Here is a 25,531-nt window from a genome sequence, read left to right on the forward strand (position 1 = left end):
TCCCGCTCTCTTGTTCTCATTCTGCACAATACCTGATAGTCTGACACGCCGTATATACTGGCCAAAGTCCTTTTCTGTCCTTGCAATTGATAGATGCCAGATGTTCACACAGCACTGGGGCAGGACCTCAGCTCAATGAGTCACTGTCCTGGAGCGTGTATATTGTTTGTTATGAGAAAAAAATGCCCAATATAGACTTGTGTCTCAATGTAACTGTGATCTACATTTATTAATGAGTGTGTTAAGCAACTATTAAATTATGTAGCAATTATTAAAAATTGTAAAGAACCTACATCAAACAACAACAGTTGTACTTGCTGTGCACCCGGACAATGTTTAATCCATGCCAAAACATTCTTACAAAATACATGTGTAAAACATACTGTATCTGTCCAGACTTTTCACTGCTATTGTTTTGCTTCACAAATAATGGCATACTGTATTTGTGCTTTATCGTGATTCATCACACAGCAAATAGTAATTATCTTGGCACAGATACCTAGCAGAGAAAGCATTGATGAATCTGGGTTATTCTTCTGAAAAACAACAAAGTAACAAGAGAGGAATGAAAAGGCAGAGAAGCTTTTTTATAGACTAAGTGGCAAGGAGAGATTTGAAGAAAATTAGAAACATACTACAGCTAATCCACACCCACTAGGCAATTCTCTGTGTGTGTCTTTCAACAAACAGTGTGGGATCACAGCACACACACAGCAAACCCTCGCTCTGAGCTCCAAAGAAATGTTGTCCTCTGTGCTGCTGCTGTGCTGGACGGTCTCTGTAACTCTGGGGTCTCCAGTCCAGCTGATTAATAATGGATACAGGGGGGTGGTCGTCGCCATCAACCCCCGTGTGCCTGAGAACCCAGCGCTCATTGACAAGATCAAGGTAAGGTCCTCAGGACACAGAGAATTGCTGTTGCTTTACTAATATTAATTCAGATTTCATGTCTGCTACAGTTGCTAGTACGACTATCAGCATAGTGATCACTGCTTCCTCTAATACATTGGAGCAGTATGTAAGCTATGAATAGCTATATTTAAACTAGATTATTGTTGTTCAGAATATTTAAATTCTTTCTTTTTGCAGCATATCATAATGAAATTTAAAAACTTTATTTTTTAAACGAGGCATTCTCCAAATGCAATAACACCTGCAGTAACAAAAGGTCAATTCTGTCATGATGAATGCAATTTTAAACTTTAGGTTATCTGGATAAATCGATAAGTACATAAATCATCATTTTCCACCTTGTAAATGATTTTGCAAAGAATATTAATTTGCGGTTGGTGTAGTTACTGTAGATGCATATGAGTTCTTTGTCCTCTGGCACAGCTTTGGTGAAAAGAGTAATAATTCTGTAATAATTCTGGCACGTTGGGCTAAACAAGAATTTCACATGGAATAACGCCATCCAAGAATCAGAGGCTTTCTGATGTTTGGGTATTTAAATACAAAAGGTTTTGGCTTTACCGGATTGGTTAAGAGGGAGCCTCCCAGTTATAGGATGAGGAGGATGAGGAGGCTCCACCACCAAAAGAAACCAAAGGAAACAAGGGAACCCCAAAACCCCCATGTAGAAACAGGGAAGAAAGGAACCTACATGCACAGTATGGAAATGCAGAGAAGGTGCATGATTGAGGTGCAGATTGAACGCTGGACAGACTCGGGGCCAAAGAGGTGGCATCAGGAGCAGCAGGGCGAAATGCAGCAATGGAGGGGAGGAACGTGGAAACGTTAAAAGAGAAGGCAGATATCATGCGTTACATATGACGTCTGAAGCAGGAGCCGAGAGGAGGGAGTCTGGGGCCAAACTGGATGCCCAGGACAGAGTAAACACCTGCTGTCTGAGCCAGAGGTGGGATGCAGGACAGACCCAAGGCCAATGGGATGATATTACTTTTCATTGGATTGCCTCATTTTGGGTTGTTATTATTTTATTTGTGCAGGTCCCATCCAGTACCAAAGGCTGGGCTGTGAGCTTGATAGAATGCTGGGGCCAGTGGCAAAGTAACAGATGAGCTAAACACACAATATATTGAAACTGCATTCCCAGAGAGCAGAGGAGAGACCGAGGAGAGAGGAGAAGTAAGACTACACGAAGAATGAATCCGATCAAACCCAGGCCTGAGTCCCAGTGAATCGAGATGGTGACAGGTAGTCAGCCTAATCAGCAGCAGGGAGAAGCCAGCTGGCAGTTCTTGAACATCCGCCCACGTAGAATAAGCCACAGTTGAATTATCCTGTTTTTGTTTTGTAAACTATACAAGGTGTGGACCTTCAGATTCTGATTCAGATTTTGGCCTGAACAATTGTGAGAGTGGTTGGAAGTTGTGTTGTGCTAGACGTCAGGTGGGAAGTGAAGAGAGAGAGGGTCACAGGACACCTTCAGAGCAGGACACCAGAGAGCCTCTGGTCTGATTAAAAAAGCATTAAAAGCAACAAGTGAAATGAAACCAGGGTCCAAGAGATAGGAAGAGATTGGAAACCATAAAAATATTAATCTGGGACCTGGGATGACACCAGACACAAGGGCAGTAGAAACAAGGAGTTGAAGGTTTGGAGGGCCAGTATCTGTCTGCAGGTTTTCATCCTAATCCATCTCCTGAAAAACTCAATCAGCTTAATGGGGCCAATGTAACAGCATCTCTCAGCTTTTATAAAGCCCTGTTATAAAGAGACATAGAAAGCCCTGACCAGCCCTCCAGGACCAGGAGTGGACAGCCCTGATGTGGACATGATGACTGGACCTCCAGGGCCAGGACTGGAGAGCGCTGATGTGGAAATGCTGATTAATCACCTCATTTGCCTTTCTCCTCAGGAAATGTTCACAGAGGCTTCCCTTTCTCTGTTCACGGCCACAAGGAAACAAGCTTTCTTCCAGGATGTGAGGATTTTAATTCCAAGAACATGGAAAGAAAACAATTCTCTCTACAGGAAACCAGGCACTGAGACTTATGTTAAGGTACAAAAACACTTCTGGATTTTACGCTGTGCAACTGTATATATATATAGTATTTTATGTTATGTTTTATTTTAGTTACACATTCACATATTAGATAAGAGATTCTGGACTGAAGTTGAGAGACAGGTAGATCTACAGTATATGTTCAATAAATATATGCAGTATACTGTATTTGTGTGAGGATGTGTGTAAGTGTGAGTGTAACTTGATTGCTTTAAATTCAGTTTCATTATACAAAATACCTGTATAAGGTTAAGATAAAACTCAATATTGCTAATAACCTGTTCATGACAGAATTCTATGTGCTGTTTTCAATATGGTCCCATTCTGATTTTACTGCATGGCAATTTAAATACCACTAATCAGGACTAAACTACTACTACTACTACTAATAATAATCGGTTAATATAAACTTTCTGTTATATGGATTCCCATGCATGAATGGATGTAACACTCAAAGGCCTTTAGGTAATGCCGACCCCCTTCCTCCAACACCCATGTGTAGCCCCACGATGGCAGCTCACCACGCACCGGCTATCAGTGTGTGAAACCAGACTACAGACTAAGGAGTAAAGAAGCTATCAGAGTAATGAGGCCAATTCATAAAAGGGGGTGTTTATTATTAGGAGGTAGTAGGTTTAGGTTTTTTGGTATCGGGAGGAAATTTGGCCATGACAGTGGGGTAACACCCCTAATATGTTTTAGAAATACCCTGAGATTACTGATGACCAAGGAGAGTTGGGACTTCAGTGTTATGGGGCATTAGGACCCACACAGATTGCAGGGTGAGCACCCCCTACTGGTCCCACTAACTCCTCTTCCAGCAGCAACCTTAGTTTTCCCAGGAGGCCTCCCATCCAGCTACTGACCAGGCTCACACCTGCTGACTTACAGTGGGCTGCCAGTTGTTACCTGCAGGGTAATATAGCTGCTGGTGATATGAAGTAATAGTAAACACTTTCATCCCTTGATTGAATTATCTTTCAGTAACAAAATACATTAAAGTGATCCTTTAATGTATTAACATTAAAGTGCTCGATGTAAAAAAAAACAACTAAAACACATCACTTGTGGGACAAACATATTTTATTTTCTTATGATCTAATAAATACAGACTGTATGTTAGCATGAATGTGCACTGAAGGGCATAACAAAAATGAACTGTGAAGGATTAAACTGGTCTCAGGTGTTAAACACTGGCCAAGGCATTTTAACTACATGTGGGGACTGCAAATGAAGACGGTTACATATTTAAGCATTTTAGAAGAAATCACACCATCAGAATGGCTACAAATAATAGGATATATTCATCATGTCCAGTTCATTTGGTCCTATTTCTCTATAATTCCATAGGCAGTGGTTTTTCAGCAGGACCAGCTCCTTAACGCTCCTTAACGTGTGATGCATTACTGGAAAGCTGATTACTCTATTTAAGAAAAACCCTTAAACCAATCCTGGTACCTTCAACATCTCCCATATAACCTTAACCCTCCACCCCCAGTCTAACCCAATACTCTTGAACCTCAAAGTTCTGCCTGTTCCAAATAACTTTAATTCTCAACCCTCAGCCTATCCCAGTTTCCCAAAATTCTCAACCCTCAGCCAGTGCCAGTACCATTAATTCCAGACCCCCAAATTATCCCAGTACCATCAATCCCCAGTCTATCCTGGCAGCATAGAGTAACTGCCTCCTGAATTGGACACCACTTCAGTCCACAGAGAAAGCTACACTCACACAGATACCACTGTTGTTACCCAAAGCTTTTCTGTTACAGGCAAGTGTGCTGGTTGCTGATCCATTCTGTGACAACAGCATCGGCACTCCATACACTTCCACTCTTGGTAACTGTGGTCAAGAAGGGGAACATATTCACCTGACTCCCGAATACCTGTTGAATGACCAGGCCATCGTCATGTACGGACCAAGAGGTGAGACTGCAGCCCTGCGCACCTCAGACACTCACTAATTATTCTGAGGTGAGCTTGTGTCCAGGTGTGCTGGAGTCCCAGACACCATGGTGGCCTGTTGGCAGGACTCTGGTAGAGTCCAGGCAGGCGGTGGAGCGACTGCAGGATAGTGAGGGCTCAGGAGTTTGAGTCCAGGGGCCTCCCGGGGGTGTTGCAGGGGGCTGCAGCCTGAATCTGAGACAGGAGAGCAGGCCAGAAAGTCAGATCGGCTATGCCAGCCTGTCTCAGACTGTAGGTCATATACGTAGGTAGTGTGATGCCACAGGTGGCGTGGTCATCATGTGGGTCCTAGGGCACAGACACACCCATGATTTGAATTGTCTCTCAAGTCTTCCCTTTCTATCAAATATCGGAGTTTGCCGTAGTTAGATTCCTTTCTCTTGAGGCTCAGGTCTTCCCGCGGTCCGATTCCTCTCTCCACAATCTCTCTCAGCTCTCCTCTCCACAGTGTCCTTAATGCGGCAGCCTTCTTTCACTCTGCACTTCTGCTAAGTTAGCAGACACTGCTGTTCCCTGTTCCAGCAATTGCTTCATCTTGACTGCTAGCATTCTCTCATGGCCATCTTAGTATTTGCTTCTAGTTGTAGTTCTAGATGTTTCTGTCTGTCAAGTAACAGCCCCTAAGAGCTCAATGAGCAGAGATCTAGAAAGCTTCTTCTAGTTAAACAAATGATTGTTCCTCACAGGACCTGAATGATTGACAGGACATGAGAATTCAAGTTAAGAATCAGGCCATCAGGCTATTGTGAAATACATTTATGTTCACTTTTGTACAGTTGGATGCTTTGAACTTTATTTGTAGAATGTTTAAATGAGCAAACATACAGAAGAGTCTGCTCAACTATACTGTACACCAGTTGGCCAATCAAAATGTGTATTTAGAAACATTCACAGCACCCTATTCAATTAACTTATTGGTGAGACTCACTATAGCTATTGTGCTGTTTGTAACGTTTTGAGAACCGTAAAAACTGGGTTAAAGGAAACTAATTAACAAAGTTACAACTAATAACTAGTAAAATAATATGACAATAATTATGAAATACAGTGTAGGGATTGTGTGAACTTACTGATACAATTGTAATTGCAATAATAAGGTGTGTACCCTGGCTATTTTGAATTAATATGACAGAATAACAAGCAGTCTGCACACGGATTCACAAAATAATGAATACTGTACATATTTTGATGCATAAAATATGAACATAAAAGCATTAAAGTTAATACACGAAAAGCATTTCATGGAGTGACTATAAACAAATCAAAACGCAATTTATTGCACAGTGAATCCTTGAATGGAGATGGCATGTTCTCTGTTCTCTCCGTCTTTCCTCTTTCTTTCTTACTATCCTGATTGTCTTGGAAGATCGTGTACAGCGCTTTCTTGAAGAGCAGGCCACGAGGAACTAATAAAACAATAGATTGTAAAAATTAAGTCAGCAATACTACTTTAGAATACATACTGTAATTAGGTATTTCAAATGACGTATATTTGCTTACCTCTCGCTCTTTGTGTGCCAAGGCAGTTAGTATTGAAACACCACCAATATCTTACATAAAGTAAAATTTCTTGGTCTAAATACTGGGTGCAGGAAGAGTCAACAGAATTTTCACCACAGCGTGTTATAATGCTACAGACCCTTATCTGAATGATTAAATAAACTATTTTCTAAGGTTGAATCCAATACTCACACGATATTTGTAATGGTAACATATTTTGAGTTTGTGGAATTCTGATTTACACGGTCATATGCGGACGTTTTGCGTAAATACCTGTCGAACGGTAATTCTCACATTATGAGCTCATGTAGACTGCGATTATTCTGCATTCTAGCTTACTGCATTTTCATCCATGACTGCACTCTGACAAGCTGGCCCTCAGCTCCTACAGTATATCCTGACTTGACAATCTTGTATTTTTCCTTGGGAGAGGTCTTTTCTGTGGCTTACAGGTTATGACCTTTTTATACAAACTTCTCCCACTATCATACAAAAAGCATGAATTCTCCTATATGTTTTCTCTTAGTTAGTTGGACGTCTGGTCTAAAAAGAATAGAAAGGTGTTGTAACTGACAAATGAGTTTGGGATCCCGAGAAGAAGTTTAAACAGATGAGTTTTATTGCATGCAAGGAACAATAAAACTGAAGTATTGATCGAACTACCGGTACAAAACTTCCAGTTTACAGTATATAGGCCTTCTCTACCGCTTCTGACATATCTCGTTACCATGGTAATGGGGGGAGGTCATGGTGTTCGGACAGTTCACAGACATTGGCCAAATGGTCAGTGTTAGGTTTCCTTCCCTGGGGGTTTCCTAGCTGGCCTCTGGAATCCTTATCAGTTATCCCCCTTTCCTGCCATAACTCTAAGTCTGGAATGTCTTGTGTCATAAGAAGTCCAGTCCTTGTGCAGAAAGGAATGTTAACCCTTTCTCCACATCTTTTATCTTTCTTCAAAGGAAACAAAAAAATTGCTTTTAACTTGTACTTTTAAGCAACACTATTACTCTGCGGGAGTCTCACAAGTAACTCACCTACAGCTGTACTTACATGCTTAGAACATGCATGTGACTCATTCTCTTTTATACAGTGGGAGTTATAGAAACAGCGATTTAAAGGCTTATCGAGAGGACACGGGCGCCCTCCTTTGGCTTCAGGTAAAATTACCAGTGGCCCTGCCACATAGAACAAGAAACTAAGCATTCTAAAAATACAGATATATGTATATTTAAAATAAATATTCTGGGGCTTGTACCACAGAGAGGCAGCTCACTGAAAAAAAAACAACAAATCTACACCAACACTTAAATCTGTGGCTTATTAATAAGCATTTCTGCTTCAACAGTAAATTCAATATTTTGGTTTAGGTTATTTGTCAAAACCAATTAATCTGCACTTTCTACTGAGCTGTTGTGAAAAGGGAAAAATAATAGTTGTAGTTACAGTACTTTCAGTTTCAGATGGACATAGAATTGGAAACAAGTAAAGGCTATAAAGACAAGTATAGTTTCTCATTAGCAGTAGTAGCTGACCTATGGTATCTTGCAGCTGTAATTGGCACCTCCTAATGACTAGGAGGAAATGTCAGAAATAACAGCAAAGAAAAATCCCAAACAAATACATTATTTTGTATACTGTAAGTATTCAGCACTGAGTCAAATACTGCACTTTCTTGTAGCTACAGTACAGAGGCTATGCGGCAACATTAAGCCAGGTGAAGTACAGACAGCAGCAGGTGAGCAGCACACAAGACAAGAAGCAGGTAAAGCAAAAACAGTCCAAACCCTTAATCCAAGAACAGGCAGAGGACAAAAAAACAGTACCAAAAGTCCCAAAGACAAAACCTTACAACTGAGTCCAAGCAAGTTGAAAAGCCCGGGAAACACAGCAAGCCGTACAAGGGAAATCCACAAGACACAACTCAACACCAAGACAAGAACAAAGCACTATGACTGAGTAACCTAGCATTGTAAGTTCTTTAATAGCCCCGGACTGAGTGTGAACAGGTGGGACAGCTCTTCACCCACACTGGGACATAATTGGCAGATTATTAGGTCCATCTGTTGAAGTGATCGTAATGTATTTCCAAGCTTTTTGATGAGCGTCAATAATTGGTGGAAGTGCTTTTGTCAGCAATCACTGCTGAAGGTCCTTTTGGACGGGTCTCTACCAGCTTTACAGGTTGAGCTCCTACAGGTTGTCATGCTCACGCACACTGATCATCTGGTAGACCATCTGCCGATCATTACATTACAGCCAGACGTGCCCCTTCTCTCTCTTGTCAACTGTGCTGGTTGCCAACATGCAATGAGACAGAAAGCTCAACTCACCTGTGCCGTATTACTAACTCTATTGCTCTCTGGTGAATCATGCTCTTTAAAGGCTGCTCTGACAGTGCTCTTAGCTCTTTCACACGGTTCTGAGTTCTTGTGTTCTCTACCTTGTACTTTGGTTTCCTAACTTCACATTGTCTCAACTTTGTTCCTGGATCACCCCTGTGCTTGTCACACTCCTCTGTTTATTTGGCCTGTTTATGAGTGATGTCGGCTTGAATTCTCCCCGTCTTCCGTTGCGACATTTTCTTGGATTTGACCATTGTTTCATCATACCTTGACTCGAGACGAATTCGTTTGTCACCACTCTTGCCTGTGCTTGCTGGTGTTCACTGTGCTGCTTGTTTCCCTAGCCAGCTGGTGCTCCTTTGCTAAGCAGTGGATATCACACTAGTGCATTTATTCTGAACTCATGTCAACCACTAATATTACTCACAGACAGAGGATATTCAACTGTACTGTATGTCTTGTCGATACCTTTTGTGCACCTGAACTACAGAAATTTAATTAAGCTTTGTCATAGCATGGGGATGAATATGTATGCAATTACCCATTAGTACTGATTAGAAATTAAGTTTATATCAAGAAGGGGTCAAGTAGGATCTGTGTGTGAAAAATTGGATTTTTTTTTATGGTTAGTATTTCTGAAAGACATTGTCCCAAGAAATACCTTCATCTGTAACATTCATTAGCTAGCACTCTGTGTTATCACATTACCACCTACATTAGTTGCAATAGTAAGAGTCTGAGGATATACTGTATATGCAGGGTTATATATGCATTTATATATGCAGTTTTAATATATCATGCAGACTTGTTTTAATCCCTTTGTCTCTCACATGTTATCTTAGCAGACTGCAATGGTAGGTTTTATACTGTAGGTAGCTAAGAGCTCAATGATCAGCGCTCGGGAAAGGTTGTTGATTTCTTCTAATTAAGCAACAGAGTGATCCAATGAAGTCAGCTGGAACAAACAAACTAGAGGATCTCATGGTTCTGCAGAAACAGTTTTTGAAACTGTGCTTTACAGTACCTGAGAATGAAAGCTAGGAAGTAGGGAGACAAACTGCATTCTTAACTATATTAATGCTTAGGTTGCAATTATACATCATATCACACATTACTTTCAATAAGTGCTCATCCAAAGCAGGGTCGCAGGGAAAGCAGAGCCTATATCAGCAAGCAACAGGCGCAAGGCAGGATACACCATGGATGGGACACTAGTCCATCACGCACACTCAGGGTCATTTTTCCCAGAAGCCAATTAACCCACCAGTATGTCTTTGGTGGGAGGAAACTGTCACGTTCGTAAACCCCTCCTCTTAAGGAGGCTCCAGCCCTTCCTTGTTTTCTACTCATCCACCGCACCTGCTCCCCGTTCCAACCCCCTTTTCCTTGAAAGCCAGGCGCTCACTCTATTCTGGGCTCTGCTCTGGTTTCTGTACCAGGCGAGTCCGGAACCTGGAAGCGCCTGAACCATCAAGGTTTTAAGTTCCTGTTCCTGCCGGTTCTGACCCGGTTCCGCTTTTAATTCTGTTTGTCTTGGATGGACTGCTCGGTTTTGGACTTTTGCCTCTGTTTGGACTTTATTCTGGATTGTTTGCCTCGGCCACACCTCCCCCAAACACCAGTGCACCATGGACACGCCCCTTGTTTTCATTCCCGGCTCCCGCATGCCTTTTTCCCGGTGTACTCTACCCCAGATTGTGTCGTCTGCATAGGGTCCGGAAAGAACGCTTTTGTGACAGAAACTGGAGAACCAGGAGGAAACCTATGTAAACACAAGCAGACCATATGATCTCCAAACAGATATAACCCCAGGAATTAAATCCAGGGCCCCAGTGAAGCAGGAATGTTAGCAGGAAGACGACTGCTTCAAAACTGACAAGGGCCAGACATCTGCTTTCTCCTCTTTTAATTATGTACTGTTAGAAGCTGTGAACGTATCAAAGTAGGTTACCACCTACCGCAGATTCAACACGTTCAGTACATGCAGGTTTTTCTCTTTAGTGTACTGTATATATACTGTAGCTTCCACGTACTATGCGCCTGTTTTAACCCCTTGTCTTTCATACCTTGTGTTCACACACAGAAATATTCTCCTCTTTCTGTGCTCCAGGTCGAGTATTAGTGTACACTTGGGCCATTCTGCGATGGGGAGTGTTCAGTGAATTTAACTCTCAGGAACCCTTTTATGTGGGTAAAACTGGTGAGGCAGAAGCTGTTAGGTAAGTGACAATCCCTTCTAAACCAATACATGTTCAGTCTTAGTTTTAGCATGGAATTGTCATGTCCGACCCAGCTCCAGCGCCGTGGTTACCTCTCTTGTCAACAGCTGGTACCACAGCAAAGCCTGATCACCTGTGTGCGATTATGAGCACCCCAGCCTTAGAAGGTGCAGGCTGCTTACTGCCAGGTCAGACTGCACTTGGTGCTGTGGTATGGAGTCGTTTGATAGTCTGATAGTTTCTGAGGTTTGTTCTCTTCATCCTTTGCTCTCACATTTCTGTATTCCCAGGTTCCTGATTTTTACCATGTGTGCTACCTCTGTAGCCCAGTCTCTGATTTCCTGGTTGCTACCTCTGTTCCTCTGTTCCCAAGTTCCCATGCTGCTGTCTTTGTCCCCATGTGCCCTCGCTGGTGTTCATTTAGGATTCCTGATCCGGCTTATCCTGAACTTGTTATGGGATTTTCCCCTATGGCTTGGAATGTTTACAGTGTGAATCCCGGCTTGGACCTACGCCCATGGATTCCCCCCGGGTGTTTTGGACAGTGTCTCTTCTGACTTTCCTGGCTTTGGCTCCTGCCTGCCTGGCCATGAGCGGGAAGAGCCCCGCTTGACAACATGCCAGCAACCTGCGAGCTCTTCTAGGCCACAGCCCCTCCAGGTCACACATAGTGCTCAGCCCAGCCACAGTGAGTGTGCAGCGCTGTTCAGCCACTCCAGGCACATCCGTCCATGCTCTCCCTCCTCGGCCCCAGCTCCCGCTCTGCTCATGCCTTGCCCCCTGTTGGCTTGACTTCCCTTGCTTACTGGGTTGTTTGAACCTCGTGTTTGGGTTCCTACCTTATCAAAGGTCCATCTCTCCCATCCACCGGAGTGCTAAGTATAACTGGAATCTATTCTTTATTATTATTATTATTATTTATTATATTTTAATTCTCCCAACAAATTTCCCTCTGATTTTCTCTCTGAATCAACACACAGGTTCTCATTTCTCCATTGCTGTAGATACCTTTCATGATTCAGTACAATACTCAGGTACCTTAGTGTCCAATCAGTGTAACAACTGTCCCTCTGTGCTCTCTCTTAATCTCTTAGTTGCCCTAAAAACATTAGGGGCACATTGAAGAACCCCAATGGGGAGACAGACTGTGAGATAGACCCCAGCGCAGGGCAGCCCACAAATGACTGTGTCTTCGTCCCTCACATCAAGCAGAATACAAAGGTCTCCATCATGTATCAGCCTTCCATTGCACAGGTGAGCTCCTAGAGAATGATAGTGCTCCTCACACAGTCTCAGTCATGCAGATGAGCTCTTATTTAAAGATATTGCTCCTTAAACTGCTGCAGTCACACAAGTGCGTTCCTGTAAAAAGATGCTGCTCCTTATATAGCCTCAGTCACACAGGTGAGCTGCTATAGGAAGATACTGCCCCTCATACTGCCTCAGTCACAGGCTGCCATTCTTCATATCACATACGTGAAGAAGCGAAGCCATCCTACTGTACTGAACAGTATTGTTGAGAAAAAAAGCTGGGGGAAGTGGAAAAATCAATATCTACAACTCTACCCCTTCACAATCACTGAAGAAAAAAGACCGTGTATTAGTCTATTAGAAATGGATTATGCCTATTAGTCAAATAACTGTAACCTGGTGGGCTGTAGGAAGACATTGGTCATGATACAAAAGTCAGAGTGGGGAGCTGCATCAGTGTGTATTGGCTGCAACAAAGAACAGGAAATGGTTACTTCCACACTGAAAAATAGGAAGGAAAAACTATTCAACATCCAAAAAATGTGTTTATTCTTTGTACATTTCAGTGAGAAATTAAACTTTGCTTGTTTATTGTATATTTACAAACCATTGTATATGGTTTATAATATATGTGTTTATTTGCTGCACCAAGGAAGCCACATTCTGTGATGACAGATCTCACAATTCCAAGGTACTAAATGCCCAGAACAAGCTCTGTGACTACAGGAGTGTCTGGGATGTCATCAGCCAGACTCCCGACTTCAAAGGTGGCAACAACCCCCCCATGACAGCGGACCCCCCCAGTCCAACCTTCACTCTGCTGAGGGCCAGACAACGTGTGGTATGTCTGGTGCTGGACACCTCTGGGAGCATGAAAGATGTAAGTTTTCGTTACTACACAAGCGGGTGAAGGATGGGTAGTCTCACTCACAGAATTTGCTTAGTGAATGCATGCCCTGATTTTTTAGTCATATGTAGACTGACAGTATCTGCTTGTGCACTGTGTTTGTGCACTGGATGATGTTTAAGAGCAAGTCTTTCTCTTGTACTGGTCTGGGGTGCACATACACAGAATCTGTTTGCTACTGCACATCTCCGGCTGGTACTAAGACAAGATTTAAGACCTTCCGATGCATGTCGGCTTCTGGTGACGTCACCATCAACAAAGGCCACTTAATAGTTGTGCTCGCTCAGACTCTCTCACCCCACAATGCCCTAACTGTAATTTTAAAGGAACAGTAAGAGTTGGGCAACAATGGAGACATGAGGCAATGGATGAAAACATACACACAAACAGCAGAGAAAGGAATCTGAGGATGAAGAGGGACGTCGGAGCAACTCTCCCCTCCCACAGTGCAGTGTTAGATGCCACGCTGAGGAGACTGAAGGACATGAGCCTTTCAGTGAGCCTCGAAAAAAATCAACTCTGAACCAATCAACTGTGTCCCCATTGTTTTACCTGGGTGAACCAGTACTCGCAGCCCTCGGACTCCTCAGAAACCAGGTGCTTTTGCACAAGGAGTCTAACACCTCCCAGGGCAGACTGTTCCTGCCACCATCCTCCAATTAACAGGTACCAATTACATCGATTATACAATATATACTGTAAACCTTGTTCTGCCACAGATGGGGTGCTGAGATACCTTATATGTCAGGTAGTGCTCTCAGCATTACTAACCTGTGTCTTTCATACTTTGAATCCTGCCCAAAAGATTCCCCATCTGTTCTGAACCTGTCCTAAAAAACTAGGTCAGTGGGTTGAGCTTTGTGATCACAGTTTCCATCATGGGTTGAGATCAGCCAGCAGCCATATCACCCTGCAACTCACAACTGGTAACCCACTAAAGATAAGCAGGTGTGAGCCTGGTCAGTACCTGGATGGGAGACCTCCTGGGAAAAACTAGGGTTGCTGCTGGAAGAGGTGTTAGTGGGGCCAGCAGGGGGCGCTCACCCTGCGGTCCATGTGGGTCCTAATGCCCCAGTATAGTGACGGGGACACTATACTGTAAACAGGCGTCGTCCTTCGGATGAGATGTAAAACTGAGGTCCTGACTCTCTGTGGTCATTAAAAATCCCAGGGTGTTTCTCGAAAAGAGTAGGGGTGTAACCCTGGCATCCTGGCCAAATTTCCCATGCCTCCTAATAATTCCCCTCTATGAATTGGCTACATTAGTCTGCTCTCCTCCCCACTGACAGCTGATGTGTGGTGAGCGTTCTGGTGCACTATGGCTGCCGTCACATCATCCAGGTGGGGCTGCACATTGGTGGTGGTGGAGGGGAGTCCCCATTACCTGTAAAGCGCTTTGAGTGGAGTGTTCAGAAAAGCGCTATAGAAGTGTAAGCAATTATTATTATTATAATCTATGATTGCAGGTTTGACTGCAAGTTGAGATCTCTGATCATGGGGTCATGTCACAAGCGACTGTAACCAGGATTCCTCAAGGGTAGTAACCAGCCAGGCATCTTCTGATACCCCCTGCAGCACCCCCTGCTTGCAGTCTGTTGCCTATGGTGTGTTAAAAGACAAGTGGCCTGAATGTGGGAGGGTTGAAGGAGTCTGCAAACACTTCCTCGTGATCCCCTCTGCGTCATATTGGGGTTCATAGCTCTGAGCCAAGAACAAAAAGTGAAAAAGCTTTGGCAGCCACAAAGCTGTGAACTCTCTCTCATTGCTCATGGACAAATACGAGGATATGTATCCACTATACTAGGAAGGAGTATTTAAACGGCAAAAACGAAGCTCTAAAAAAAAGGTTTCTTCTACAATCATATTGAGAAAAATAGAAAAAAGTCTTACATCATATTCTCAACAATAGACTTGAAAATCCTTCATTCTCACCTCTTATACATGGAACTGACTCTTGAAGAGCGCCAGTAGCCTCTTTTAGCTCAGTATTTCCCATTTTGTATAGTTATAAACAGTTTATGTTTTTACTTCCTGCATGCAACAACATTCAACATCATCTACCAGGCGTTTCACCCAGTAGTGAATTAAATCTCTTTGAATTTCAATCCCTGTTTCTTCAGTGTTTGATAATCCTCCTATTTTGGTATCATCTGCAAATGTGACTAGTTTATTACAGTAACTGTATCGGAATCTAGATCATCTTCTCCAAGGTGGAATAGTTTGCAATCTCTCTCGGGAAGCTGTCTTACTTCAGGAGCTGCCACTTGACAGTCTGAGTTATGTTGACTTTGCCTTTTCCCTCTTCCAGTCCGGTCGGATCCACAGACTCCGTCAGGCTGCGATGATCTTCCTGGACCAGATTGTGGAGCAGGGCTCGCGAGTGGGCATCGTGGAGTTCAAACATTTCGCCCACGTTTTAATAGATCTGGTTCTCATTGACGGGAAGGAGGCACGGGCTCAGCTTGCCAACGAGCTGCCTTCTTCAACAGGTGGTGGCACCGAGATCTGCACTGGCATCCAGAAAGCGTTTGGGGTGAGTGAGCTGATGGTGACGAAAAAGGCTGCTAAGTAGCAGGGAGAGCAATTTCATGCAGTTCATGGTGTCATTGAACAGCAGTTCAGGTGGAGGTCAAATTCGAATCCTGTACTTCTGCTTCCCTGTGTCGAAGATCTGCGTGGTTAAACATGGCACTGTCCTTCCTTACTAGAACTCTGCATTTCACTTTGTTACCAACAGACATTTGCACCCTTGGCATTGCTGGTATCTCATCTTCGTCATGTTCATCTAGGACAGGAGTCTAGCTCTCTTCAGCCTCAACCCTCTCCTGAAAACAGGTAGCTCTGTGCCTACCATAGCGTCCGCGTTTCTTCTTCCAGTTTGCTTGGGGAGCCTGTCTGGTCAAACATCCAGCCCACCACATCTGTGTCCCCAGCTTATATCTGGTGTTTTGTCTCTCCCCTCTCTCCAGTCCTTCTTATTCTGTCTACCAGCAGAGCCCCCACTCATGACTCTCACTCCATCCCACGGGTGCAAACTGGCATCAAACTGGGCGATATTAGCTCTAGACTCTTCCCTCTCCCAATGCAGCTGATATTCCTTCTATTTTGGGGGGTTCAACTCAAAATTAGTTCTTGTGATCTAGTTAGATTTGGAACACGAGAGCTGTCTTCTGTTTTCTGCATCAGAGTACTCAGAGTAGGTCACCACTGACCTCCACGGAGTTCCAACTTTCAAACTCGCCAGTACTGCTAGCTGCTAACTGTTAGCTGTCTTCCTGCTTCCATGCCAAACTACTCTTCTGGTCACTAATCAATAGTAATCAGTCTATTAGCTATTAAGGTGTGAGTAGAGGCTGGGCTGTATATGTAGACGCAGAAACTCTAAAGGCCAGATATCCATTATGAAGAGTAGTGTCCTGGTTTGTGTTACAGTCCTGCGATGTGCTGCTTGTCAGAAAGGGTTGTCTCCCCTGCAACCCATCATGCTAGAATTAACAGAGCTATGCTGTGGTCAAGGCCTTACTAAAAATCCACAGCAACACTTCAATTCTCTAGTTTACTAATAAGCATTGCTGCTACACCATAAATGTCATAATTAGAGCAGAGAGTTTTGCATATTTGCAAGACATTGCCTTTTAAAATATTCTTGGCACAGCTTACCCTTGTCTTCCGGCTGCTCTGAAATGTCACTTACTCACTCTGTAAACATCCCACACAGCAGGTGCCTCTCTCTCTTCCTCAGCAGAGCGGAACCAGATCTAGAATGAAACCTTTCACATCTACAGATCAAACTCTGCCACTGGACCATTTCAGGTGAAGCGCTTTGCTCAAGGGTAAAACAGCAGTCTCTCACCTGCAGCTTGAACCCGCAACCTTCTAGATATAAGCACACAACCCCGAGCGCTGCTCCACACGGCTGTCCTGACCAGTTCCTCCTCTCCCAGGTTCTCCGACAGGATGACGGGGACACGGCTGGGGACGAGATCATTCTCCTGACGGATGGCGAAGACAAAGGTGTAGGGTCCTGTCTGGAGGAAGTGAAGAGCAGTGGTGTCACCATTCACACCATCGCTCTGGGACCCAGTGCCGACCCCCGGCTGGAGGAGTTTGCAATTGGGACAGGTACAGTACTTCAGCCAGAGGTTGAGAGTCTGTCTGGTGCTCTTTCATGTGAGTTTAGCTTCCTGTAACGCAGTGTGTGGAGACGAGCACTGATCAGGAAACACCTGGACTGCCTCTCTGTGCATCCCGGAAAGGGAAACTATCTGCCTCTCAGCAAACACTTCTGAAAACATGGCAGGAACATGGAGGTTTTCCTTGGCCTGCAATGCATTGAACAAAACTTGGATTTAGCTGGCCCCTCTCTAAATCCTTGTCGGCAATCTTGTAAAATGCCATGGGTTTGCTGATTTGATTGTACTGCACATTTCCTGATTCTTTTCCCATCTCCTTTGTATGATTGTTTTCATTAACTAGTATTCAGTAATCATTAACTAATCATTAACCATTCATTCATTTATTTGTATTAACTTGCGTGCTCAGTAGACTCCCTCATTGTAGCCTTACTGGAGATGATGTTTAAAATATTCTAATAGATACTCTGAATTTCTGCACATATTGTATGTCCAAATCAACTCAAAGAGTGTTTGAATACACTAAAAGTACAGAATAATCTAAATAATCATAAAATAAGGCTGTGTAGAGTGACTGGAGTTGTGAGCTAAATGCATCTTTGTGTCAAGAACGTACACCTGAATGCTCTAATATTAAGGGACATCACATTGTCTCGCAATGCCATGCATTTAGTACTGTCATATTCAAATCCATTGTGATGTCACTGTACAGGAGGAACACGTTTCTCAGCCAGTGACAAACTGGACTCTGACGCACTCATCATCGCATTCAGTGACATCACTTCTCAGTCTGGAGATGACATCGCCAGTGCTGTCCAGGTGTGGCTTTGAGCTGTTCTCACTGTACCTGCTGTTATAATACCTACAGTATCTGTGCTGTAATAATGTAGCCGTTCTTAATTCTGGAAGCAATCGAGGGCTCAGAATGCTTCAGGCTTCAATAAGATAAGAGATCTCTTTATTGGCCATATACAATTTCTCGTATTAGGAATTTGTCTTTTGGTATACCCCAACTTGCTCTCCATGAGACACACAGACAGAGAGAGAAGCTTGAGGTCAGACCGCAGTGTCAGCCATTTATACAGCACATTAAACATTAAATATTAAAGTTTTTGTTGCTTGACTTTTTTCTCTCTGTTCCTCCAAACCCTCAGCTGCTGAGCAAAGGGAGTCGGACAGACCCGGGGTCACAGTTTCAGGGTGAAGTCCCTGTGGACCCCACTGTGGGCAACAACACCGTGCTGACATTCACCTGGGAACACGCCCAGCCGGACATCACAGTCCGCAGCCCGAGTGGAGTTTCCTACAAAAATAACGACATGGAAATACACTCTGAGGAGAGAATCGCCAAGCTGAACATCCCTGGAATATCCGAGGTACTGAACACACAGGAACAGTTATTAAATCCATAAGGACATTCAGTCATTAGGGAGCTGGTTAGAGGCTTATAAATCTATCTATCCTTGATCTTACTTGATGTGTTGTTTCTTCCAGTTATCACCTGTTTGATATTCAGAGTACTGTGTATCATCTTTTGTGAGCTTCTGATGCTTTGCATTTATCCACATTAACCTTCAATTGTAAAGTGTCTGCTAATATACAAACAACTCTGTTGCTCTGTGGCTCAGGATCTGTGCCTGTGGCTGGAAGGTTGCTGGTTTGAATCCTGTGGCCGGCAGAGGAATCCTACTCTGTTGGGCCCCTGAGCAAGACCCATAACCCCAGCTGCTCCAGGGGTGCTGTAAAATGGCTGACCCTGCGCTCTGACCCCAAGCTTCTCTCCCTGTCTGTGTGTCTCATGGAGAGCAAGCTGGGGTACGAGAAAGGACAAATTCCTAATGCAAGAAATTGTATAGGGCCAATAAAGTGATCTCTCTCTACCTTTATAATTACCTGTGCTTTTTCTAGCATTTTTGCATTTGCACACACTGTTTTTGTAAATATGAACTATATTACATTCTAGATCAGACTATATTTATATGTAGACTATACTACAGTCTAGATAACACTATACTCATAGACTCTTCATTAGATTATACTCTACTACAGACTATAATACAGTGTAGATCAGAATATACGACACTATACACTACAGTACAGTCTTGATCAGACAGTACTATACCACTGACTACCCTACAGGTTAGATCAGACTATATAATAGATTATACTACAGTCTTGATTAGATTATACTGGAGACTGCAGTCTACATTAGTGATATAAAGTGAGAAGCAGCAATGACCATTTAGTATTCAAAGAACAACCTCCATTTAAATCATTTTAAATGTTAAACTTTTTTAAATTAGAACCCCAACTTAATAATAACGAATTTACAAGTAATAAACACAAACACCTACATGCTGCATTTATTTTCTTCCTCCAACATATTTCTTGTACGTTTTGATTTTATCACATGTAATATCTGTTCTGGGTTATAATATCTGGGGCCTGGATTCAAATTTTTGCTGTCCTATCTGTGTGGAGTTTTGATGTACTCCCCATGTTTTCCCTGTGTGAAAAATTGCCCTGATCTGAATGTTTATTTGTATCTCTGTGTGCCCTGTGATGGACTGGCGTCCTGTCCAGGGTGTAGCCTGCCTTGTGCCCATTTTGTCACACCCGCTACAGCTAGAGGGCGCTTCTGCTCTGTCCTATCCCAAGTTTCCCTGTGTTTTGCTTGGCTTTCCCTTTGTGTCTTTGTGTGGGGCTGTATATTTCCGGGTCACCATTTCCTCCTCTCTCAGTGTTGAGGGTTCCGATGTCCTGAGACCCGCCTAGCACCAGGTCGTCTCTTCCGTGGCCTGAGGGCATAGGTTTCTATCCGACATCGTCTGACCCCCAGAGCCCGGGCTAACCTCCGTCTTTCCCCCTTTTCTGCTTCGCATCGGGTCTTCTTTGCTCTCCTGGCCTGGCATGCCCTTCTGACATCCGTGACATCCTCGGCTGGCAATTCCTCCCTGTCGGAGTCCACCAGATCCTCTCTTTCTTCCACGTCTGTGAATCCAGCTGAGCCCCGTCTTGCCGATACGCATGGGGTCTTTTTTTCACTCTCCTGCCATTCCAGGGCATGCCCCTCCGGCACCCGTGACACATGTCTTACTGGAATAGGATCGGGCTCTGCTCACACTGTAATGGATAGAGAGGTTCGTGAAGGGGTGGATGGATAGTATCTGTTCTGTCCCCCTTCTGTTCAGATCAACTAGTTCTTGCTATTTGTGACACATTTCATAAAACCACACACTGCACTGCTCTCATCTGTTTCGAGGCTTGACATCAAGACCTGGGCGGATTTTACAATTTCTTCCTGTCTGGGTGGTCAGTTAAATAGGAAAACCTGCAAAATCAAAAGACAAACCTACAGTACCCTGAATGAGTAATTAGCAATCAGAGGGAGTGAAATGTCACATGAGGGAAAGGAGCTGACGTGATTCTGTGTGAACTTAGTCAGTCCTCTGGGCTAAATTCGAGACACATATTGTAGGACCAGCAAGGTGGACAAAGGGGTCAGACTGTGTGCACTCTCATTAAGAGAGTGCAAATGCGAGAGGTACTGTGAGGAGATCTCATTCAGTAATGGATTCAGCTAGCTTGCATTAGCTGAATAACTAAAGTTTATGAATTCTCTTTCTTGGTCAATTCTTGCAGATTGGTACGTGGAGCTACAAGGTTGTCAATACCCACAGCTCCCCCCAGACCTTCACATTGCTAGTGACCTCCAGAGCCGCCGATGAATGTGTCCCTCCGGTCACTATCACTGGAGGCATGAGCGAGACTGAGGTGATCTATCCCCGGCCCCTCGTCATCTCTGCGCAGCTGTCCCAGGGCAACTGGCCCGTCATCAACGCTGATGCCACGGCTGTAGTGGAACTCAGTGATAAGACCACAGTGAAGCTGGCTCTGTTAGACGGTGGCACAGGTACGTGTTCACGGTTGACGGTCCATCATTTGCACACATATCAGGGCAGTTCGGGGAACCGTGACACCACAACCCTCTTATGGCACAAAGCCCTTCATGTAATCAGAAAACCAGAACATGTTCTCATTTTGAAGGACAACTTTTTAAAAGTATAGACTGATACAGCGTTTAAGTGCAACAATTTAAGTCCTGTATGTCACATAAGGGTACAACAACAGTTGGTATCAGAGCCAATAGAGAAGACTACTGTTGTAAAACACCTTCCACAGTAGTTATCTGGCAACTTGAAGCTAGAATTCTGAAAACAAAAGGCCTAATTTGTGAAGGTAAAGATCAGAATGTTTTATTAGTAAGGGTTGTAAGACAGGAGTAGGTGGAGACAAGATGGCTGGTCTTGATGGTGCCACATTTCCCAGAAGGATGTGGGAATTTACCTGTCATCTAGAGAAAGTCACCGGACTGACAGTTGATCAGGTGACAGATAAATCAGGGAGCGGAGGCTCCCAGGAGCTGCTGACCTCTGCTATCCAGGGAGAGAACAGAGCTCCCGACATGCACTGCACCATTGGGAGAACAGAGCAAGGAACTGAGCAATAGACCTGCCCTTGGAAACCTTTTATGTCATACTGCATTAGCAATCTTTAATGCAACAAAATCAAAATATGAAAGCTGTGCAAGGGTCTGAATACTTTTGCCAGGCACTGTACAGCATTTCCTATTGAAAACAGAACAGGACTTTTTAAAAAGTGGATTTTGAAGTGTTTTCTTTAAAAGCAGTTCCTAATGCCAGTCAGTATCTATTGGCCCCTCTCGTCTTCTCCTTGCAGTGTGCTGTAGCTGCACTGGTGGATTATTCTTTGGCTGTGCTAATACAGTACCTCTTTCTTTGCAGCTGGGGATCAATTGAAAGATGATGGCCTATACTCCGCTATCTTTCACAACTACGAGGGTAACGGGCGATACAGCCTGAAGTTCGAGGTGCTGGGTGTGGAGGGCAGAGTGATGACCAGAATGTGTCCTGAAAACACTGTTCCTGAAAGATCTCGACCAAGCAGTGGTACAAGACACCTAAGAACACAAAGGATACAATTCAACATGCACAATACATACCAATGTAATACACAATGTAACACACTAAAATACGCACGTTACAGCATGCACAGTACAATATGCAATTCTTACAATAAAAATATCAGTTTAGTACCCTTATATCATCACCATTCCTGCGTCTCATACACATACACACACAGTCACAGTTGGGACCTACTGACTCTTGTAAAACTGTGATCTTTCTTTTATTAAGTCATAGAAACGGTGCGTCGTAGCGCCCCCTCTCTTCGCCAGAGTAGAACAGCTCTAGGCAGCTTCAGCCGCACTGCCAGTGGGGGCACAGTGACAGTGAAGGGAGTGCCAGCTGTGCCCAGGGATGACTTTCCCCCTGGAAAAGTGACCGACCTGACCGCCTCTGTGGTCAACAAGACTGTTGTTCTGCAGTGGACTGCACCTGGAGATGATTACTACACTGGGACAGGTGAGAGACACAGAGTGGACACCCATCACTACACTGGGACAGGTGAAAGACACACAGACTGGACCCCCATCACTACACTGGGACAGGTGAAAGACACACAGACTGGACCCCCATCACTACACTGGGACAAGTGAGAGACACAGACTGGACACCCATCACTACACTGGGACAGGTGAGAGACATAGACTGGACACCCATCACTACACTGGGACAGGTGAAAGACACACAGACTGGACCCCCATCACTACACTGGGACAGGTGAGAGACACAGACTGGACACCCATCACTACACTGGGACAGGTGAGAGACATAGACTGGACACCCATCACTACACTGGGACAGGTGAGAGAAAGGCTGGACACCCACCACTACACCGGGACAGGTGAGAGACACAGACTGGACAATTATAACTTCACTGGGACAGGTGAGATACACAGACTGGACACCCATCTCTAGACTGGGACAGGTGAGAGACACACAGATTGGACACCCATCACTACAATGGGACAGGAGAGAGACACTGGGTTCCTCCCCCCTCTGATCTTCCTCTCCCTCTCCTCCAGTGTCCAGCTATGACATCAGAATTGGCCTCAGCCCACAGGCCCTGAGAGAGAGCTTCACTGCTGCTCTGCCCCTCAACACCTCCTCTCTGCACAGTGTTCCAGCAGGACAGACCCAGACTCTCCTCCTGCCTTTGGAGCCCTTGTCTGCCATGACCCAATCAGTGGTCTACTTCGCCCTGCGCGCCACGGATGAAAAGGGGGGCACCTCTGAGACCTCCACCATCACCCAAGTGTCCACATACGAGCCCAGAATGTTGCTTTTGTCACGAGGATCCATTTCCCCAGCTCCTCTTGGACTCCATTCTGTGGTTCTCCTGGTAGCAGCTCTGGTTCTGCTGGATCTGAGTATCTGAAATGCACACAGGTCCTTATATAACACTGTGATGTAACAGTATCATGCAAACTGCTTCTCTTTTAAAGCACTCAAGTTAAAACTTGGTGTATTATTACACTCACTCCCTGCAGGCTGTGCAACGTGATCATTTTTTCTTCTGGAAATTCCCAAGCTTCTCTATTTTGCCAGCTGTGGGCTGTTTCCCAGTCAAACAATGGATTAAGTGATGGTTGTAGCAGTAACTGGAGAGCTTCCAGGCAGAGTGAAGGAATGAGTCTGGTTTCAGTTTATACATGATTGCTATGTTGTTTGGATTTTTCAAGAACTGGGGTTAAGTGTTCAATTAAATTGATAATCCCATCCTGTTCCAAAGCTGCTATAAAGTTGGATTGTATTCTATCATCTTGAATTTTGTGAGTGGCACATGTAGTAAGCTTTTTGTATAATTTCTTCTTTTTATCAGCTAATCAATGTTCTTTAAAGTTGGTATGTGGAAATCTGACTGATCCGAAATGCAGTGCCATGGACTTGAGATTTATTGTACCACAGTAACTAAAACTATTAGTTAATATCTAACTATTGTAAAAACTAAAACTTGAAAGTGAGCATTTGCGAATGCGGTCCTATTAAAGATCTATTTAAATATTTTTAGTGATGTCGTTGGCCTTGGATTTTTTTCTAATTTTGTATGCAAAAAGCCAACTGATGCAAAATGTAATGTCATTGACATACATTTGATTATACTTACTGGGTATTTTCAGTTTAGCAAAAAAAAAAAGTTTTGACTTTATTCATCTGCTATTTTTCAATGGAGCTAATGAAGACCTTACAGTCAACCTGTCTTCTGTCTAAATAAAATACTCAGAAGTGACTCTGCAGTTATCTAGTTCTTCCATCCATCACTTTTCTAACTGCTTTATCCAGTACAAGGGTGCAGGGGAGCAAGCCCAGCAAGCAGCAGGAGTATTGCAAGACACAAACAGATACAAACACAAGGGCCAATATTTCCAGAAGCCATTTAACCTACTGTGGGAGGAAACCTATGTGAACAATATTGACTAGGTCAATATTGACTTAAGACACACTTCTCATACCTGTGTGTGAACACGGGAGTACATACTGTACAGACTCCATGCAGATAACACCCCAGAAATTGAATCCAAGGCCCCATGTCTTCAAAATAGCAATCCGAGCCACCATGCCATTGTGTGGCCCTTACTAACTTTCTATGTGCTGGCAGGTTCGACCTAAGTCAATATTGACTGAAGACCACGTCTCATTTCATTGTGCTTCACCAACAAAACCAAAAAACCAACAGACCTTTACAGAAAACCTTTTATCAATCGAAAATAGACAACCGGTGCTTCACAAAACCGTTTTCGGAAACCGAAATACACCGAGGCAATCGATCACAATAACAGACTTTTTTATCTGATGATGCACCTCAGCAAGCTTCCGAAGTGCGTCGATAAGTAATCAGTAAGCCAGCAAAACATGTCCGCAAAAGCAAAAACTATCAGAAAAGAATATGTGCCATGTTTTTAACTTGTTTTCGGCATCCGTAAGACTAGTGATATATCCACAAAAGGCTAACCTTACTCATCTCCAGACCTGGAGGAAACAGAGTACAACGTATTGGCTATTGGAATTGAAGTTTGAAACCGACCACTTCAAAAAGGTCTGATTGGATAAAAACAGTGTCATTCATTGTATGTTCAGCCATTCAGAGCCCTTAGGGGGTGGGACTTCCTCCGGGAGCCTTTGGCTGCCTTCTACCTGCATTCCAGCAGTCAATTATTGACACAGAAGGTGGTAATCAATCAGATTCTTATCAGTGGTTATTTTTGTCACACCTGAAGGCCACTCTAAAGTTTTTTTTTTAATGCCTAATAGCAGAAACGACTC

At 43.8% G+C, this 25,531-nt stretch overlaps 1 protein-coding gene across 1 annotated transcript; it reads left to right on the forward strand.

Annotated features, from left to right (window-relative positions):
* Positions 1–727: 727 nt before the first annotated feature.
* Positions 728–24,351, forward strand: LOC148834161 (calcium-activated chloride channel regulator 1-like). The gene is made up of 14 exons (XM_088916689.1): positions 728–888; positions 2,822–2,965; positions 4,741–4,894; positions 10,886–10,994; positions 12,089–12,248; positions 12,898–13,125; positions 15,461–15,685; positions 17,097–17,274; positions 17,998–18,104; positions 18,440–18,661; positions 20,928–21,198; positions 22,091–22,255; positions 22,502–22,729; positions 23,293–24,351. The coding sequence occupies exons 1-14, from the start codon at positions 742–744 to the stop codon at positions 23,643–23,645; spliced, it is 2,691 nt and encodes an 896-aa protein (XP_088772815.1). The 5' UTR covers positions 728–741; the 3' UTR covers positions 23,646–24,351.
* Positions 24,352–25,531: the final 1,180 nt, after the last annotated feature.

Source organism: Atractosteus spatula, chromosome 5, assembly GCF_055471065.1.
Source record: "Atractosteus spatula isolate fAtrSpa1 chromosome 5, fAtrSpa1.hap1, whole genome shotgun sequence".
In the NCBI taxonomy this organism is placed as follows: domain Eukaryota; kingdom Metazoa; phylum Chordata; class Actinopteri; order Semionotiformes; family Lepisosteidae; genus Atractosteus; species Atractosteus spatula.